This window comes from Schistocerca gregaria, chromosome 5 (genome assembly GCF_023897955.1).
Source record: "Schistocerca gregaria isolate iqSchGreg1 chromosome 5, iqSchGreg1.2, whole genome shotgun sequence".
In the NCBI taxonomy this organism is placed as follows: Eukaryota; Metazoa; Arthropoda; class Insecta; order Orthoptera; family Acrididae; genus Schistocerca; species Schistocerca gregaria.
The window spans coordinates 365,910,791-365,929,887 of record NC_064924.1 but is presented as its reverse complement, the minus strand read 5'-3'; the positions used below and the strand labels follow the sequence as shown (position 1 = coordinate 365,929,887).

Here is a 19,097-nt window from a genome sequence, read left to right as displayed (position 1 = left end):
AACCGTATGTGCAGTTGACGGACTTTGAGCGAGGGCGTATAGTGGGCATGCGAGAGGCCGGGTGGACGTACCGCCGAATTGCTCAACAAGTGGGGCGTGAGGTCTCCACAGTACATCGATGTTGTCGCCAGTGGTCGGCGGAAGGTGCACGTGCCCGTCGACCTGGGACCGGACCGCAGCGACGCACGGATGCACGCCAAGACCGTAGGATCCTACGCAGTGACGTAGGGGACCGCACCGCCACTTCCCAGCAAATTAGGGACACTGTTGCTCCTGGGGTATCGGCGAGGACCATTCGCAACCGTCTCCATGAAGCTGGGCTACGGTCCCGCACACCGTTAGGCCGTCTTCCGCTCACGCCCCAACATCGTGCAGCCCGCCTCCAGTGGTGTCGCAACAGGCGTGAATGGAGGGACGAATGGAGACGTGTCGTCTTCAGCGATGAGAGTCGCTTCTGCCTTGGTGCCAATGATGGTCGTATGCGTGTTTGGCGCCGTGCAGGTGAGCGCCACAATCAGGACTGCATACGACCGAGGAACACAGGGCCAACACCCGGCATCATGGTGTGGGGAGCGATCTCCTACACTGGCCGTACACCTCTGGTGATCGTCGAGGGGACACTGAATAGTGCACGGTACATCCAAACCGTCATTGAACCCATCGTTCTACCATTCCTAGACCGGCAAGGGAACTTGCTGTTCCAACAGGACAATGCACGTCCGCATGTATCCCGTGCCACCCAACGTGCTCTAGAAGGTGTAAGTCAACTACCCTGGCCAGCAAGATCTCCGCATCTGTCCCCCATTGAGCATGTTTGGGACTGGATGAAGCGTCGTCTCACGCGGTCTGCACGTCCAGCACGAACGCTGGTCCAACTGATGCGCCATGTGGAAATGGCATGGCAAGCCGTTCCACAGGACTACATCCAGCATCTCTACGATCGTCTCCATGGGAGAATAGCAGCCTGCATTGCTGCGAAAGGTGGATATACATTGTACTAGTGCCGACATTGTACATGCTCTGTTGCCTGTGTCTATGTGCCTGTGGTTCTGTCAGTGTGATCATGTGATGTATCTGACCCCAGGAATGTGTCAATGAAGTTTTCTCTTCCTGGGACAATGAATTCACGGTGTTCTTATTTCAATTTCCAGGAGTGTATTAGATGCGGACCGCAGCAGCCACACAATTCAACAGTATCTTAAATACAGGGGCTGGACGAAAATATGGAGACACTACAAACACAGTGCACTGCCATGCCTGCTACAGTGAAGGAAAACCATTGGAATTCAAAACGGCTTCTAGTTATTTTGGAATGGTTAAATGAAAGCCTTGTATAGTTTTCAAGTGGGTCTTACACCACTGTTGAAGCAAAATAATTCCAGGTTCAGTTAAAGATGTTGGAGGTGAATAGCGGTAATATACCCTTGTCTCCAAAGTAAATCACAACGGCTCAATAGTACTGAATCCTGCTGACTGTGGTGGCCTGGAAAGATGTGCAAATTCATCTTCGTGCTCAAAAAACCAGTCCTTGATGATCCGAACTATGTGTGTAGGGCGCTCTCATCTTGAAACAGAGCAACAGAATAGGGGAAGAACCATAGGGGCTATGGAACACTACGATAAGGCTGAACAAATAATCACAGAACCTCCGCCATGCTTTACACTTGGGACGAGAACTCGGCCAGAAGGTGCAAACAGTGTGAAACAAGACCCATCACACCAAATGATTTTGCGCCATAGCTTCACAGTCCATATTTTGTGACTTCGGCACCATGTTTTCCCCTGGATATCCCTTAGTGTTGTTTTGGTGCTGACAGGGTTCACAGGGAGACATTCACTTCTGGTGGTAAGGACTATGGGACCAAATTGCTGAGGTCTTCGGTCCCGAGGCTTACACACTACTTAATCAAACTTAAACTAACTTACACTAAGGACAACACACACACACACACACACACACACACACATACACACACACACACACACACACACATGCCGAAAGGAAGGACTCGAACCTTCGACAGGGAGAACCGCGCGAACCATGACAAGACGCCCTAAGCCACACGGCTACCCCGCGCGGCTACATTAAGATCTGTGGGGACTTTTGCACCTGTCGTCCTCTCATTTTTCATTAAAATCGTCTTCGATGACAATTCTAACGACCACGCAGCACATACTTTCATCTGCGTTGTGACTGAACGAATGACATTTTTCTGCTTTCCCTGCGTGCAGTGTAAATCTTGAATATGGTGCCTCCCGAAACACTAGACACTTCGTCTATCTTGGTCACGGAAGCGCCAAAAATTTTCTCGTGTTAATATTCACTTAGCTCCGACGTAATGTCGTCAGAAGTACTGGGAATACTGTTCTGAGAACGAGAGACACTTGAAACGTGGTGAGAATATTGCTCAGGCGCCGTTCGTGGTCAAATACAAAAGCGCAACCTGAAGGCTTGGATAGCATCTGAATTTATGTACAAGTATACATGTCCCGTGGTGCCTGCATATTTTTATCCAAGTCAGTATGAGCATTGTAGCTCTGTGAGTGGTGCGTGCTTGGTTCGTACTGTACTTAAAGGTCTGTTAATGTATCGTAATACAGCGTTTAACAATCATGGGATTGTAAGGACTGGGTCACACGTGTAAAATCACTGAATGTCTCGTATCTCCACGATCGAAGAATAAACTAACCAGCAGTATGCTTATGCCAAAAATATTTGTAGTTGATATTAACATGATCTTCCCATGAAGTTTACCTGAAGATAGAAACCGTACCAGATGTTAGTTTGGTACCTTTTCATTTGCCAGTTGGGACTGAGCGAGGTTTGGCGCTTGTAAGGTAATGGACTAGCATTCCGGAGGACGGTCGCTCAAATCACTGTCCTGATATCTAGATTTACGTTTCCTGTGGTTCCCCTGCATATCTTAAGGCATATGCGGTATCCTTCCCCTAACGGCGACGTCATCGATGAGACGTGAAACCCTAATCTTACTATCGAGCGAGGTGGCGCAGTGGTTAGCATACTGGACTCGCATTCAGGAGGACGACGGTTCAATCCCGTCTCCGGCCTTCCTGATTTAGGTTTTCCGTGCTTTCCCTAAATCGTTTCAGGCAAATACCGGGATGGTTCCTTTGAAAGGGCACGGCCGATTTCCTTTCCAATCCTTCCCTAACCCGAGCTTGCGCTCCGTCTCTAATGACCTCGTTGTCGACGGGACGTTAAACGCTAACCACCACCAAACCTAATCTTACTTCCTATCTGCTGGGAGGACTACTTTCCATCTTCGAATTAATGCACCCAGTGTTCTACAAAGTGTCTGAAAACATCAATAGAGAACGTTTGAAGTAAGGCATTATATGAAGGATGTTTTCTGAGCATTTGTGTAAGAAGATAAATTTTGCTACAAGTATTGGAAAAATTGTTTACTCGGTAGCACGTCCCACTCACCACTGTAGGTGTTTCCTATGTCTCCCATCTCCTACAATGCTTGACCTCATACATATTTCATGTAGAAAGAACTGCAATTACAAGATGGTGGTCCCAGTAATCGACCTTGCTCGAAAATTGGGGCCGCCATTCTTATAATGCGCAGTTATGACCTTCTGAAAGTACAGCTTTTAAATTTTCGCGCATACCGATTCTTTGTCACTCGCTCTACCCCTCTGCAGTGGTCTAGTTCCCGAGTTCCAGCGTGTAGCTGGTGCTACGTACCTCTTTGGTTTGAACATTTTTACGTTGCCATTTACAGATGTAGTGTAAATAAATGAAATGTATTAGTGTATCGCTAAAGAAGAACGCTTGGTGCTATTTACTGATATCACTATTACAAGTTATTTCCTTTCGATTTTAGAGATGGTAGTGTTAAACGAAAATAACTTTACACACTTACTCTATTCTTCAGTATGACTGGCGCGATTAAATTGTAAATCGAAAATCATTGAGTTCATTTCATAATAATTCTTCATTTGATTAGGTTTATACATTTCAGTTTGAGATGTACGTGTATCTGTAGAATATAAGAGAAGATTATTAAAATTACATTAAGTGTATATGTGGGAGAGGTTGACATGTTACAGACCAGTATTCTCGATTAAGAATTCAAATCACACTCAGTGTGCCCCGCCCTCCCCTCTCCTCATCCCACGCATTCGACATCCTGCAGAAAGGAGGGCTGTGGTTATCACTCCTCTGTACAGTAGTTACGCTCGGACAGCGGGCGACTAGCTGAGCAGATAGGAAAGTCAAAACAGCCTTCGTTGCCGTTAAGGGTCGTAACACTAAGAGTACAATGGAAATACCACTGTTTACTGCACATGATAGAACGGATAGGTGGAAAGAATACATGGAGGGACTCTATGAGAGGGAGTGCTTATACGATGACTTGATAGAAGAAGAAGCAGGAGTCGATGTGGAAGATATAGGGGATCCAGTATTAAATTCAGACTTTAGAAAATCTTTAGCAGACTTAAACTCAGATAGGTCAATAGAGATAGAGAACAAGGCATCGGAATTTCTAAGATAATTGGAAGAAGAATCAATGACCACAGAAAAAGAAAGGTTTAAGAGTGGGATTAAATGTGATGAAATGATATCAGTGTTACGATTCGGTGTTGACATTGCTATCCTCAGCGAAATTGGAGAAGAATTACAGGATGGTGAAAGGATATCAATGTTACGATTCGGTGTTGACATTGCTATCCTCAGCGAAACTGAAGAAGAATTACAGGATGTGTTGAATGGAATGAATAGTCTAATGAGTACAGAGTATAGGTTGAGAGAAAATTGTAGAAAGACGGAAGTAATGAGAAATAGTAGAAATGAGAATAGCTAGAAATTTAACATCAGGTTTGATGGTCACGATATAGGTGAGGTTCAGAAATTCTGCTGCTTAGGAAGCGAAATAACCAATGAGGGAAGGAGCAAAGATTACATCAAAAGCAGACTATCACTATCAAAAAGGGCATTTATGGCCAAAAGAATTCTACTAATATCGAACGCAGGCCTTAATTTGAGGAAGAAATTTCTGGGAATGTATTTTACGGCAGTGAGACGTGGAGTACGGGAAAATTGAGATAGGAAAGAATACAAGCATTTGAGTTGTGGTGTTACAGAAGAAAGTTGTAAATTAAGTGAAATGATTTGGGAATGAATGAGGAAGTTCTCCCGAGAATCGGCGAGGAAAGGAATACATGGGAAACACAGAGAATGAGAAGGGGCAGAATGGTAGGACATCCGTTACGACATCAGGGAGTGCCTTCCATGGTACTAGAGGGAGCTGTAGAGTGTGAAAACTGGAAGGAAGACACATATTGGGATACATCAGACAAATAATTGAGGATGTAGCTGGTAAGTGGTACTCAGAGATAAAAGAGGAGAGAAGTTCGTGGCGGGCTGCATCAGACCAGTCGGTACACTGATAAGAAAAATAAAGTTCAACTGGGATTGATTGCTATGGCTGATAATTTGCAAGTGTGCTTTCTTCCCTTCGTAGAATACCAAGTCGTACTGTGGAGATGCTGATGTATGCTGGTTAGCGAGATTTGGAACTGTTACGTTAAACAAGTGATGTGATTTCAATTGGATTTCCTTTACTTTTTCCTTAATCCTGTTAGATTCTCAGATTTTTTGTCGTTTGTGAATGGCTTTTCCATTATCTCATTCTAAAGTTTCTCACATTCCTTATGATATCAGTCACATTTCCTGATCTTTCATGTCATCTACATGTTCCATCTTTTATTCTGTTGTTTCACGCTTTTCCCAATACATTGCTCTCCTTATACTAATAATTCAGGATTGAACAGTGTTTCATATGATTTGTTCTTCCTTTAAAAGTGATGAAAATAATATTGAAATTTGTTATTTAATATCGTATTGCTGTTATTATAAATGGTAAAAGTTTTCAATTGACTGCTTTGTCTGTGATTTTAAGTTTAGAGTTCAGTATGTAATGAATGTAGTTAAAGTGGAAGTAATGCAGCGCTTCTAAATTTAAAAAGAGATATAATTTGTCAAGAAACAGAAAACTGGATTTTCATCTTGGATTGAAAGGAATTTTGAGGTGTTAATGTGAATAATAGACATGTACATAAGACATGTACTTCATTTATTGGTAACTATTAATTACAGCAAATAACAGGACATAATAATAGTTTTTAAAGAATATACAATATACAATGTTGGAAGATAAAAATACATAGTGTGCCATAACTGACCCACACATACACTGAATGATCCGAGAAGAAAGAATATTTTCATTACTTTCCAGTGTTAGTCTGAAGAGTGAAGTACTGCTTTCGGAAAACTAGATGCATTCCGAATAAGGAAAATAAAAATACTAGGCGGTAACTGGGCGAACCAGAAAATGTGAGCAATAGATGTACTGCTGCCAGTCCCTCTGAGGGACCGTGCAGCGGATGCTGCCAGTCTACTTGTGGTAGGCGAACGCCGACAGCGGCAGCGGCAGCGTGTGCAGGCCGGGCACGGCCCTGTACAGGCCGACGGCGGCGGGCGTGCGCCCGGGGAACAGCGCGTCGTACGACACCGAGCTGAACACGGCCTGCGCGCGCTGCAGGGCGACGCCTCCCAGCCACTTGTCCAGCGTCGGCTTGAGGCTCTGCACGACGTCCGGCGCGACCACGCTGGCGAAGGCACTGGCGGCGGCCTCTGCAAGGGCAACAACTCGCGTCAGTCCCGGGCGCGGCGTGGCGCGGGTTGCCTGCACTCGCCTGGCATTTCGCGGCGCGGAGCCGGTCGACCGAGTTAAGAAACCCGAGGCCGGCCACTCCGCCATGCGCCGCGCTGGCCGTGGGCAGATGCATAATATCCAGTTTTCCTACTTTCCTGCTGCACTCAGTTTCCTTATTGTGAGCCCTAGTTGTTACGTTAACCATCCTCTGGCGATGCTCGTTAAGCTGTTCTAACCAGGTGGAAATTACCACTTGCCATTTGTGCGAGCTCTATTTACTATCTGTTACGCTAATAAGACATTGTATTGACAACTGCACTAAATGAACATAACAGCAGACACAGTTGTCATCTCAATTGTTTTTTATTCCACAAAAGCCGTTAAAGACAACTACACGGTACTGCAGGCGTTATTTGCTGCCCAACTTCTCCGCAATCTGTCTCCAGTACTCTGTCTTCTTTCATTTGTCAACCCTTAATCAGTTACTGTTACGAAAGGCCCGACAGAGAATTATGCATAAGGTCTTCGTGAACAAACACCCACGCACGAACTGAGTCTACTGTCAACGCCTCGACGGCAGAGAGGAACTCTTTCAACCACTGAGAGGGCAGTAGAATTAGCTCTGTTACTCCAAGTACCCTGTCTTCAAATAAAACTGCTCAATTTTAACTTTAAATAACGACGTGTCTGAATCCATGGTATTACAGGATTTTATTTCATTGTGTGTGCTCATATTATAAATCTTGAAGTCTTTTCAACGATATATATATGCGAAAAATCAGAGAAAATTAGGTCAATTTGTTGTTTATTGCACTGCTACTGATGTTGATTTGTTCGTCGCGGACGGTCGGAGCGTTGCGGTTAGAAGGAGGGGGGGGGGGGGTTGTAATAGAGATATCAGGCAAGGCTTTAGCATCATCCTCCACTTTTGCTTTGCAGCACTGTATTAAAAGGGAGAATTTTAAGTATTTCTTTTCTGTTTTTCCACATTCATATAGTTGACACAGAACACCACTGCAGTAAATTAGCGTTAACAGTATAAAATGACTTTGGTACTCTGCAGCAGTAGGACACAATATGGGATCAAAGAAATGATACCCTATTGTTTCTGTGACTGGAAGTCACTACTATCGCTGCATTGTCTTTTACTCTAAAGTGTGAATAATTTGTATGGGGCAAGAAAAATCCTTCCTTTCGAATGCCTTACAATCCAAGATCGGTATGACAGTCACGGAAAATCACCGTGGGCATTGAGACAATCATCCCAAAGACAGATGTTTGGTAAAACACCGTGTCTGCTGCCGGAAGAAGTACGCAACTGCCTGCTGAACATCCTCAACCGAGAGGAATCGTTGACTCTTCAAGGACTTTTTATTAAAAACAAAAAAAAAGAAGGTTTCATAACCGCATTTGGAGAGATCTGGAATGTTGGGCGGGTGCTCGAGTGTTTTCCACCTGAGTTGTCGCTATGTATGCGTTACGGCTTTTGCGATATGGGTCGTGTGCAAGGGACGTGCGCTATCATGAAACACCATCACTAAATTTAGCGCACCATTACACAACGACGGTTTTCGACTCACGTGCTGCTCCGTGTACATTATTCGTTATCCGATGGATGTCTACCAGTGTTTGTCCTTCGGCACCCAAGAAATGAATAACAGAACATTGGTCCTGTTTGGATGCATGTAGCAATAACGTCGTCGTAGTTCACGTTTTCGTATTTGCAACAATCAAGTCAGAATGACACGAATCCCACACTAATCCTTTACTTACATGTCAAGACTTACATTCCCACATTGGAGGTTCGCTTGGATGTGTGCTGCAGCAACGTCCTCAGACTTTCTGATCGCCCCATTATATCTTTGATTTTGACTTTCTTTTTGTGTTTTCAATATTTGACTTGTTTTTCTGGGAAGCAAAGTGGAGCAGATGGGAGTGGGGAACTGGTTAATAGTAACGCTCAGAGCGGTCGGTGTACCAGGTGAACGGTCGTTAATCCTGTGATTTGTTTCTGGCTCACCTCCAAGAGTCAGAAGCAAATGCGCCAGGCGCTGAGAAAGTGTGGAATCTGTTTTGGGTGTGCTGAGTTACTAATGCAGAGACCAGCTGGAATATAAATATCTTTGTTGGGTAAAAGTACCATTATTTAATTTTTAATTGTCAAATATACTGCGGACAGGTAGCTAAGGGAAAAAGAGAAATAAAGACCGCAGCGCTAAATAAACACTTGGGTGAAGCAATCATTGCTGGAAGTACTGAACTGAGCTACTTTCCAGGAACGATATTTACCAGGTAATGAGTCTTCTGTAAAGAAAGCCATATTTATGCATTACTGAGAGCTGGTGATAAAGTAAGCCGTCATTCTTTACAGGTTTCGATCCAAATGATCATCATCAGGTATCATAAAATTATTAGAGCAACCTATGCGGCATCACTTCTGCTACGACGTCAAAAAATACGTAGTTTTAATGAAACCACCTTGCTTCACTGTTCCTGAGAGTAAAATACTTTTGTTTGATAAAGAAATCTTAATGGAGCGTAAATTTCTATGTTCCCTTCTACCATTCAGTCATCATTTTGGGTAGCAGCTATTGGTGTTACAGCAGCTACTGGGGTTACGTAAATGTGACTAAATATTTACGAGCTCTGTGGAGCACTATCTGCACAAATGGAACGTTACGGTAAGTGAAGCTTTCTAATCTACAGTCCTGACGTACAGATGCTGCTTCTATTCACAATGAAAACATTAGACATGTGACAGTATGCTGTTCTGTTGTACAAGAAGACACTTTGGCTTCTTCTTACCGAGAGGCGGGAACTGCGGGAAGAATCCCTTGATGTCGGCGGTGGGGGTTCCGGGTTCGATGGCGGCGCTGGCGGAGGTCAGCCGCAGGTACGTCTGGCCGTTTGGACCGGCGCTGGGTGCTCCCGTCAGCGTCACGGCCAGAGAGGGGTTGGCTGTAAACCAGAGTCTTACGTTAGCTCAAAAACACACTGCGAATCTCTCCAGAGAAACGTTTCACAAATTTCGAACGTGAAGAAAACTGCAACCTTATATCTTATACTTACAAGCTTTAGTTCTGTATGTACACATTTCTTAATCGTAATTTATCGAAACAGTCGTGTCATCAGACAATTATGTGACCAATATCACTTAATGACAATTCAGTGCATTTGAAAACTAACAAACACTTGTTGAAGAAGCAGAAGAGTTTAAATATGTGGAGGCTGCAGTAAACAACAGAAATGATGAGAAACAAGAAACTACTTTATTGGCACAACTGACCTAATACTGCTTGCTAAATACTCAAAAATGTAAAGGAAATCGTAGGTGTTAACTATCTCAGTCTACGGACCATAAAGTGTAGGACCAATAGAAGAGATAGAAAGCATCCAATGAAGAGCTGCGCCATTCTTAACTATCTCAGTCTACGGACCTTAAAGAGTAGGACTTATAGAAGAGATAGAAAGCGTCCAATGAAGAGTTGCAGCAAGTGTGACGACGTTTCGGAGATGGTTAACAGTCTCCAGTACTAGACGCTGCCAGAGATGCGTCATTGATCACGGAGATGTATATTGTTACAATTCCGAGAGCGTATGTTCCAAGAAGAGTCGGATAACATGTTTCTTCTTCACACATATTCTCTTGAAACGGCAACTACAAGAAAATCGGAGATGTCAGAGTTTACGAGAGGTTTACCAACAGTCGATCTCATCACTCTCCCTTCGTGAACACTACAGAGGAGAGGGCAACGGTGGTGATATTAGTACACTCTACCACATAGCGTAAGGTGGCTTCAGGAATATAGTAGATGCATATGTCCATATAGGAAATCTCGAAGAATTGCTGTAAACAGAAAGTAGGTGTACAAGAACTCATGAACTCGACAACTGTATTTCTGAGGCAAATGTGCTAACCCTTGTAAACGACAATTCTTTAAGACAAAGAAGCTGGTATACTGAACAAAAAATTATACAAAAGGTGTCTGAGGCCAAAAACATTTCAGCATCATTAAATGAGGTATTTATCCGATTGTTTCTACTCTCACGACTGTGAACACATTGAGTAAACCAAAAGCCACCTCTGTTTCATACTCGTTGAATTAAAGACCGTGCAGGATTCAGACTACAACGTCGAGGTATCTATTAATCCTATTTCTTTACTTGGCGAAGTGTCAGGTTTATTCCTTTCTTATAGTGACATTTGTCAACCAGATAGTACACACATAGACGAAATAAAAGCTCATCAGAAGTGAGAACCTTTTCAGGAGAGCGCAGTCATCATATCTCCTTTTTACTGAAAACATTTTCTTTGCCTCGTGATGGCTGGGTGTTGTGTGATGTCCTTAGGTTAGTTAGGTTTAAGTAGTTCTAAGTTCTAAGGGACTGATGACCCCAGATGTTAAGTCCCATAGTGCTCAGAGCCATTTGAACCATTTGAACTGAAAACTGAACAGAATGGCGAAATTGATTGGTCATCTGTCCTAATCACATTAGGGTCTAGGACGTGTTGAATTTTGGCCTATCTTCCTTTTTTTCTGACGAGACGAATTATTTTTGTAATTAAGGCATGACGTAATCCAGCTGTTAATTAGTTGTGAATATGTATTGTCTTTATATATTTTCAGCAATTTAGCATTCAGAGTTCTCTCCTCACCCGCTTCTTTGTTCAGTAGTTAAACCTAGGGAAAATGGTACATCATTTGTTTACCGATAGTGTTTTGTTGTTTCTAGTTATTCCACCTACTGTATGAGAGTGTGAGCAATGGTTAACGGCAAGGGAAGTGAACAGCTAGGAAATAAGGAACAACTTTCCTCAATCGTTTATAACTGCGTACATCTAACGTGTAAACATGAAAAATGAGTGTTTCCTGACTCTACAATTATCTTTTTTTCTCTTTCGAAATGCAGAAATAATGCGAACGAGGGAACTTGATTGGGTTGGATGAGATAGTGGTGTGTTTGCACGTTACTGAATTACATGAGAAATTCTCACTTGCACACTTTACGTGATACCCTGACTGATTTCCATTGTAATATTACTTCTGTGTCGCACGAGTCTTGAGGAGTCTATCAGGGATCTTGATATCATTATACTTACCCAGACTAATGGTGAATGGACCACTTCCCTTCAGAGGAATGCCCATGATCTCTGCATCGGTAGTCTGGATACCAGTCGCCGTGATGTAACCAGGGACTGTTGCCTGGATACGGATTGTGTTCGACGTCAGATCCACACTGTAAGTAAAATATAAATACGTGCAAACCCGTTTCATTTTGGACAAGAACAATAATAGTAAACAATTTCTACATGAGATGCAACTGTGTTATAATCATAAAACGGGAAATGTACCGATACTGATTAAATTATTGCTTATATACTTTCCATTATTGATAGAAAAGCACGAAAGATGACAATTAACGTATATTCCTCTTTAATAAATTGTTGTTAATTTTCAGGAGTATATATATTAGCGCTTTTCGTTCTGCTGAGTGGTTTCCATGTAAAGAACTTGTTCGCTGATTAGCTAAATGTTGCACTGTATTGTTCACTGCCGTTTCTTTTACGGAGCTCTTGAAATTGATCTAATAAGCTGGATGTTAGTAGTGTGTTGACTAACAATCAAAGCTACGCGACACGTCTTAGGCTGACTTCATTTGGTCTGTCCAAACAGAACAAAGCATTTTCTATAGTAACTCAAAGGTTTTTTCCGTATCCTCTTAAATACACAATGAATGGAGCCATGCCGTTTTAGGTGAATTACTGAATCTGTGGAACCATCAGGAAAAATAACTTTTCCTATAGATAAGTACGAGAACGTGATACATAAGTAAGGACTTCTCAAGCTAAGTGAAAGAGGAAATTATGCTGCTCATACAGCTTTTCGATAAGACACTGGATTCGTGTTCGCGAGGATATCAGCTGAAATACGGAAGTAGCCGTTCCGTGATTTCTCTAAATCGTTGAAGATTCCTTTGAAAGATCACGGTCGATTTCCTTCCCTATCCTTCCCAAATCCGAGATTGCAATCCTTTAATAAGCTCGCAGTCGACAAGGCCTCAATCAGTTACCTTCCATCTAGCCATTATTTCACTTGGAAACGTTTCGGTACTAATGAAGTATTTGATATTTTTATATAGCTCTGAAAATATTCTCCATGTAGCATTTTTCATCTAAATACTTTTCACGTAATCCCATCGTTCGAGCGCAATTGACTCTCTACAACGTCCATCATTGTACAATATCTGCACAACACAATGTTTTACCAGCGGAACAGTTAGAATGCTGTGTATTCCAATCAGTGTACAATGTAGTCCTTGGCGCATATCCATAGTTATTCATCTCTAGTTCCTATTTTATCAATTGCTTTTATTTCGAATTTATCTAAGTGGAACAAATGGGAAACGCAAACTGAAATATATCATACGTGTAATTCTAAGTGCCGATTGTTTGGTAGTTGGGAGTGTTTTCGGAATTAGAGAGTAGACCTCTTTTGACACTGACACCTGTTACATTTAGCGAGTATTTTGATTATGACGTCTTACGATAATCTTAGTTATTAGGAATGATTAACTTATTCACTTTGACAAGAACGTGAAAGAAAATTGGCAGGAACCTTGTTGGAGAAAGCAACCCTAGATTCATCTTGCCTGTAGCAGTGAAATTACAAGTAAGAGGGCTAGTGCACCAGCTGTAGTTAGTTACCTATTCCTTTAGTTTTAGTTCATTCATTTAATTACTTCATTTAATTTATTCAAATCTGTAAGACGTGTGAAACTACGCTCGGCTTATGAGAATGCTCCCAGTCGTCTGTTCAGTTGTTTAGTGTTATTAGGAAGCGTGTGTGGGCGACTCACTTGACGTCGTTGATGAGTGTCGCTGACAGTCCGCTGATGGACACGTCGTCCAGCTGAACCTTGAAGCCGTTCGAGTTGTGGACGATGGGCGGTAGACCACGCAGAGGGTCCACACCTTCTGCTCCGATGCTTGGCACTCCTGCGACATACAGGAACAAGCGGTTACCACGGCCGTAGGGGCATTCGGATAACTCGGCTTGCTATGGCCATAGGACAAGTTTTAAGGTCAGCGGAGCGGCTGAAGTGTAAAAGCAGCTGGCCTGTTCGTTACTGACCTGACGCAAGCTCCGGAATCAGCTGCTGGAGGGAAGCGCGCACGCACAGCTGGAAGTCCGGCGACGAAGCGTTGCACGTCTGCACTCCCCCATCCGCTGCAAAGTGAGAAGTTCGTCAGTTCTCACGAACGGTGTAAATTATTGCAATTAGGGTAATGACCAACAAATCTTCCAAGAACACTGAAATGAAACTCTTTTTTCGTTTCCATTTTTTATTCGTCTCACTTGCGTATTCCTAGCAAACGTGAGAAAAACTTCTCTTTCAGAATGAAAAGAGAAGAGCAGCTCCACATTGAAGGAATTAGCGCTACAGACTGTAGTGTTACTGATCCGTTTTTGGTGATGATGTTTTCCTTAGAACAGCTACCACAGGGACTCACAATAAGTGAGTCAAATTTTTGGAAAATAAACTATAAAGCATACTAAACGATCAAAAAGGAGGCGAATCAACGTTTAACATGTAATTAAGTTCTGTTCAACACACTGGATAGCTGGGCAAGTTTAAATGAAGCGACGTCAGCCCATTCCCGCTTGCTAAACATGTATAGCGTCAGAGATTAGTAATCCTGTGGCGAGCACTACGGAATCAGGGCCTCTTGTTGACAAGATGTGTCTTCAACTAAACTCTGAACAGTCATTACCAAAAGCAATTACATCAATATCAATGCTTGGTAGAAACTAGGAGATAACATTAAGTATAAGGAAATCCTACCAGACCGTGAAATATCTCGCTTTCTCACCAAACAGTCTTCCAACTACGAATAAAGGCTGTTAGAATAATAAACAAAAATAATAATAGACCTCCTTGTAAAGATATGTTTAAGTAGCTGCCTGTTCTAACTGCATCACTTGAATGCATCTACCAAACTTTTATGTACACCAAGAAGAACATTAGAAATTATCTAACAAACAGCAGCACTCACGAACATGGAATAAGAGCTAGACTAAATTTACATTTACGAGGAGCCAACAAACAAAAAACAAAAGAACATCATTTTCTATAAGGGGATTAAGTTGTACAATAAACTGACCATGGACGTTAAATTGACGACTAAAATCCAAATATTTAAATTCTCGGTTAATGAATACCGCTTAAATAATTCATATTACAAAGTCAAGGACTATTTATTTTACACAGAGTAGATCAGGGAGAAAATTAGCTGTATTTAAACAACTGTCCTTCAATAATTTATCATAATTTCATGATATTTATTGTAATACCTTGTCCCAAGACATGTGACGAATAATTGTAAACTCTTTACGTTTTCTTGAGCTCAAAACCGCAATCATTGTGGTCAGAAGATGACTCTGGTTTTTCAGACAGGCCAAGGGGTCTGGAAGGTGAATTCAAAAACTGTCGAAGTTCCGATGCTAGCCGACCGTTTCTGAACGCGCGCGCGCGCGCGTGTATGTGTGTGTGTATGATCAGTGATACGATGCAAAGGAAAAACGTAGGAAAGGGATATTTAGTTTGAAAAAATGTTTCCTTTTTCAATTGAGGAAATGTCTGATATCAATTTGTAGCTGATCTATGGAAGAATGAAGAACTAAGAAATAATTTCGTATCGCACAGAAGGTATGAGATCGCATTGGTTTGTATTACGCCATATCACTTGTTCTTCACGTTAATTCCGTCTAGAAAGGGCTGTGCTGTCCTCAAGATTTGAGAAATTTTTTTATTTGATTTTGCAGCCCGATGCCACTTCTGTCGTCACTTATGTATAGGAGGGAAGCCGTGTCCGGCACCTGTATGTGAACTGTATAAACTTTGTTCTGTGTGCGATCGTATTTTAAATGTTTGTTTGTCTTATTTTCGGAGGTGCGAATTGGGCAGTAGCCAAGAATTTGCCTAAATGAGCGTGGGAAACAGACTAAAAACAAGCCGAGTCTGGCAGGCGGATCAGCCGCGGTCGTTAACCGCCGTGTGAATTCGATCCGGTTCCGGTTGACTTCCTAGCCTTGCACGCTAGCGCACTGTGCGTTAAGGTTTATGAGCAGCGCAGTCGCAGCATCCGCCTCGACGATATTATTTGGCCGACTAGAAACTGTGGACTTAAATTGTACTTCTCAAACCAAGGACACTGTGAAAATGTAAACGTTTCAGAACAAGGTCGTTAGGCTGGCTTACGCAACGCGCTAGTACAAATACGGTTGATAGGATAGGAATACACGTTTCGCTACGTTTTTTTGCAAGTCTTTAGCCACGGCTTAAGCACGACAACTGCCACCTGGAATCTACAGTTTCGTCCTGACGAGCTAAGATTATCTAGTACAATGGACTGCATTCTGTGAACATTAACTGATGAAACTGACCTTCGAGTCTAAACGTAGCTTAGAAAGGCAACTTGTTTACCTGACCTTGGCTAATGAATTTACCGCCCTGTGCAGGAAAGTTCATTAGAAACAGAAAGTTTTAACACTGTTGTGTTAAAAAGCTGTTATAATTTCTTTATTTTGATTGTAGTATGGTGACATTCTGTTATATAACAACAAATAACATTCTAATTCCAATAAGCTATCTTTACTGAAGAGGACCTCGATAGGTCGGGCTAAAGACATTGTGCTGGTCTCCGTTCTGTCCAAATGGTTTACCTATGGCGGGACTACCTCGATATTTAGCCAAGCAATGTAAACAAGTTGTCGTATCTTTACGTTTCACCAAGTCGTGAGTCAACTTTCGCATTTCGTCTCATTGCGTATAGTTAGGGCCATACCGCTAAGATTGATTCAAGTACGGGATGTGAGCGTTAAACTAGGTTGCTTCTTGGTGCTTTCCTCCATCAGTAAATCGACTTTTTTCTTGAATGTAATGCAGCACGCCACAGAAAATATTACTCAAATCGATGTTTGTATCCCGAAATAAAACTTGTGAAAGTGCTTTCCGTGAATACTATGCCTTTCTGTCGAGAGTTCGGAACACCCTAGAACAGAGGAAGCGGCTGCACGTAATGTTCACAAAACATTGCTAAGGAAACTGAGTAATGTGTGGACTAGTTGGTTGGTGACGAACGCTATGATGTTTTAGAACATCTATTGAAATTCAGACATTGCCAAAGTGAACGCAATGAACTTGATAAGAGCAAAATTTTGTACACATTACAAAAGTGGGCTGTACAAAGCATACGTACAAATAGAAATGTATAGTGGATGTTCTCATTCCGAAATAAATCTCCTTACTTTGGCAAGTTTGACACTCTCTAGCAGATAGAAAGCAATTTAACGTCCGCAAGACATCACTATGTGGACGTTTGCCGTGTGAGGCTGCACACTGCGTGGAGAAAGGGTCGGCAGAAGCAGTGGCTATTGCTGGCGGCAGCCATGAGCAACATAACGCTGCTCACGTAATTAGAATATCTTCTAGAAGCTATGGATTAGAGAGAATTTAGAAACAAGATGGTAGCGCAGGTTCCGACAGGGAATGAACTCGGTTCGGACGAGCTTAGTCCGTCTGGTCAACAATCCCTATTTGTAATTTGTAAGATATCATGCACAAGGGATAACATGATTCACCATGGTTAACTGTACTGTGTTGGCATGAAACTGTATTCTGTAGACAGTAACAGGAGGATACCTACTCCCTGCATTGCACTAGGGCAGCAAAGAGTCGTAATGATATAGCTCCCCATAGCTCTGGGTTTGTGCAGGAATTTTAGACTTTATATTTGTTTGTTACAATATCTTAGCATGTAATATTAAAATGAAAATGTGTTTCATTATGTGTAGTTCTATGTTGTGAAAGCTGAATATTTGCTGTTTCTAGTAGCAGAACTTTACGACGCAGGAGAACTAATTGCAACTGACGCCTGGATAGTGAGATATGGGTACCGAGATTAATGACATATGTGCGTGACACCAAATTTATTAAAGAAATTACATTCAGGTCATCAGAATGGGATGACTGTTTAAGAATTTAGTCTGTAATTGTACAAGTACAAATATACAAGATGCAAATCATGAAACAGAATTTAGTATCTGACGTGAAGCAACCGAACGCAGTTGACATATCAGCTGCTCTCAGTCGGTGTATGACAGTTCTGCAATTATACATTTGTGTTTTATGTAACATCTCTGTGTGCGATATTAATGTTAGTACCATGAAACAACAATTATTGAAAATTTTTTGAAATGTAGATTATTGTTTGATACAAGGGTGGTAGCCTCCCTTCTACAGAACCACACGCTCTCTTACGAAGTTTAGTTGCTAATTAGGTCGAAAAACCATTTCTAGAATTTTCCTCCACTTCTGGCACAGGACCCAAAAATTAACTACGTTCCATTTGTACCTCGGAATGCGTCACACTTCCAGGCTCTTGAAAGTAGTTAAGAAGTTTTACACAAGTCTTTAAGAAAATAAAAAAAATTGAGAGAGAAAAGACTGATACCTGAGTCAAAGTAAGTGGAGGCACTATTTCGGCGTCTCAAGGTATATTTTTGAAGCTATTTGCATAAAAGGCTCAAGATGCAAAACTATTAAGTTTGGAAGACTATAACAGTTATCAGTTGTCGTGATCATAGGTAATACAAAAGTACAAGAAGTGGAAGAGCTCGGGAATGTCAACGTGCTCGGCGGCAGCGGCTCTTGAGAAAGAGCCAGAGAAATTGGAGCGCACGTGGCGGTACCACACCAGTGGCTCTGCCTCGCGCCACTCAGACAAGTCAAACTGCATAAAAGATCATTAACGGAGGAAAAAAAAATAGTATGTGATGTGAGGTTTCGGAAGAGAGTAAGTAACGAAGAACAGAAAACTTACTGCACAACACGATATTGGCAGGAAGGCTTGTTAAGTTATGGAAACGCGGTGTCATTGCTGGCAGAGGAAGAAGCCTGGGCGCTAATGAAACGGAAACAGATGTGGCGCAGCACTCGGTACTCACCGCAGCGAGCGGCGAGGGCGGCGACCAGGGCGAGGAGCACTGCGGCTGTGGTCTGCATGGTGGTGCTAGTGCTGGTGCTGGTGTTAGCAGCGAACGGTGCCGATGGAGAGCGCGTCCGCCCATATATACCCGCGAGAATGACGGAGCCAATAGCGAAAATAAAAAGGACAAAAACGACGCACACACGCACACACATTCGCCTAATACCATTCAGCAAGTGCTGGGCTTCCCCCCTCTCGGGGCGTAGGGCAGTTCCCAGTCCCCGCCACTGCGCTAGGCGCAGCTGTGTAGCCTCGCCCACTGGAGAGGGAACCCGCCTGCAGCAGGAGACAGGGGACCGTTCCCGACGCCTCAGACCCCTCCTGGCACCCTCTGCGTCCTACGTTTCAATGTTCTCTCTGCC

The 19,097-nt window shown here is 42.7% G+C and overlaps 1 protein-coding gene across 1 annotated transcript; it reads right to left on the bottom strand.

Moving 5' to 3' along the window:
- Nucleotides 1-6,087: 6,087 nt before the first annotated feature.
- LOC126272320 (putative beta-carotene-binding protein) lies at nucleotides 6,088-18,789 on the bottom strand. The gene is made up of 6 exons (XM_049975102.1): nucleotides 18,695-18,789; nucleotides 13,820-13,915; nucleotides 13,545-13,683; nucleotides 11,788-11,924; nucleotides 9,492-9,644; nucleotides 6,088-6,664 (listed from the first exon to the last, which is right to left on the bottom strand). The coding sequence occupies exons 1-6, from the start codon at nucleotides 18,750-18,752 to the stop codon at nucleotides 6,426-6,428; spliced, it is 822 nt and encodes a 273-aa protein (XP_049831059.1). The 5' UTR covers nucleotides 18,753-18,789; the 3' UTR covers nucleotides 6,088-6,425.
- Nucleotides 18,790-19,097: the final 308 nt, after the last annotated feature.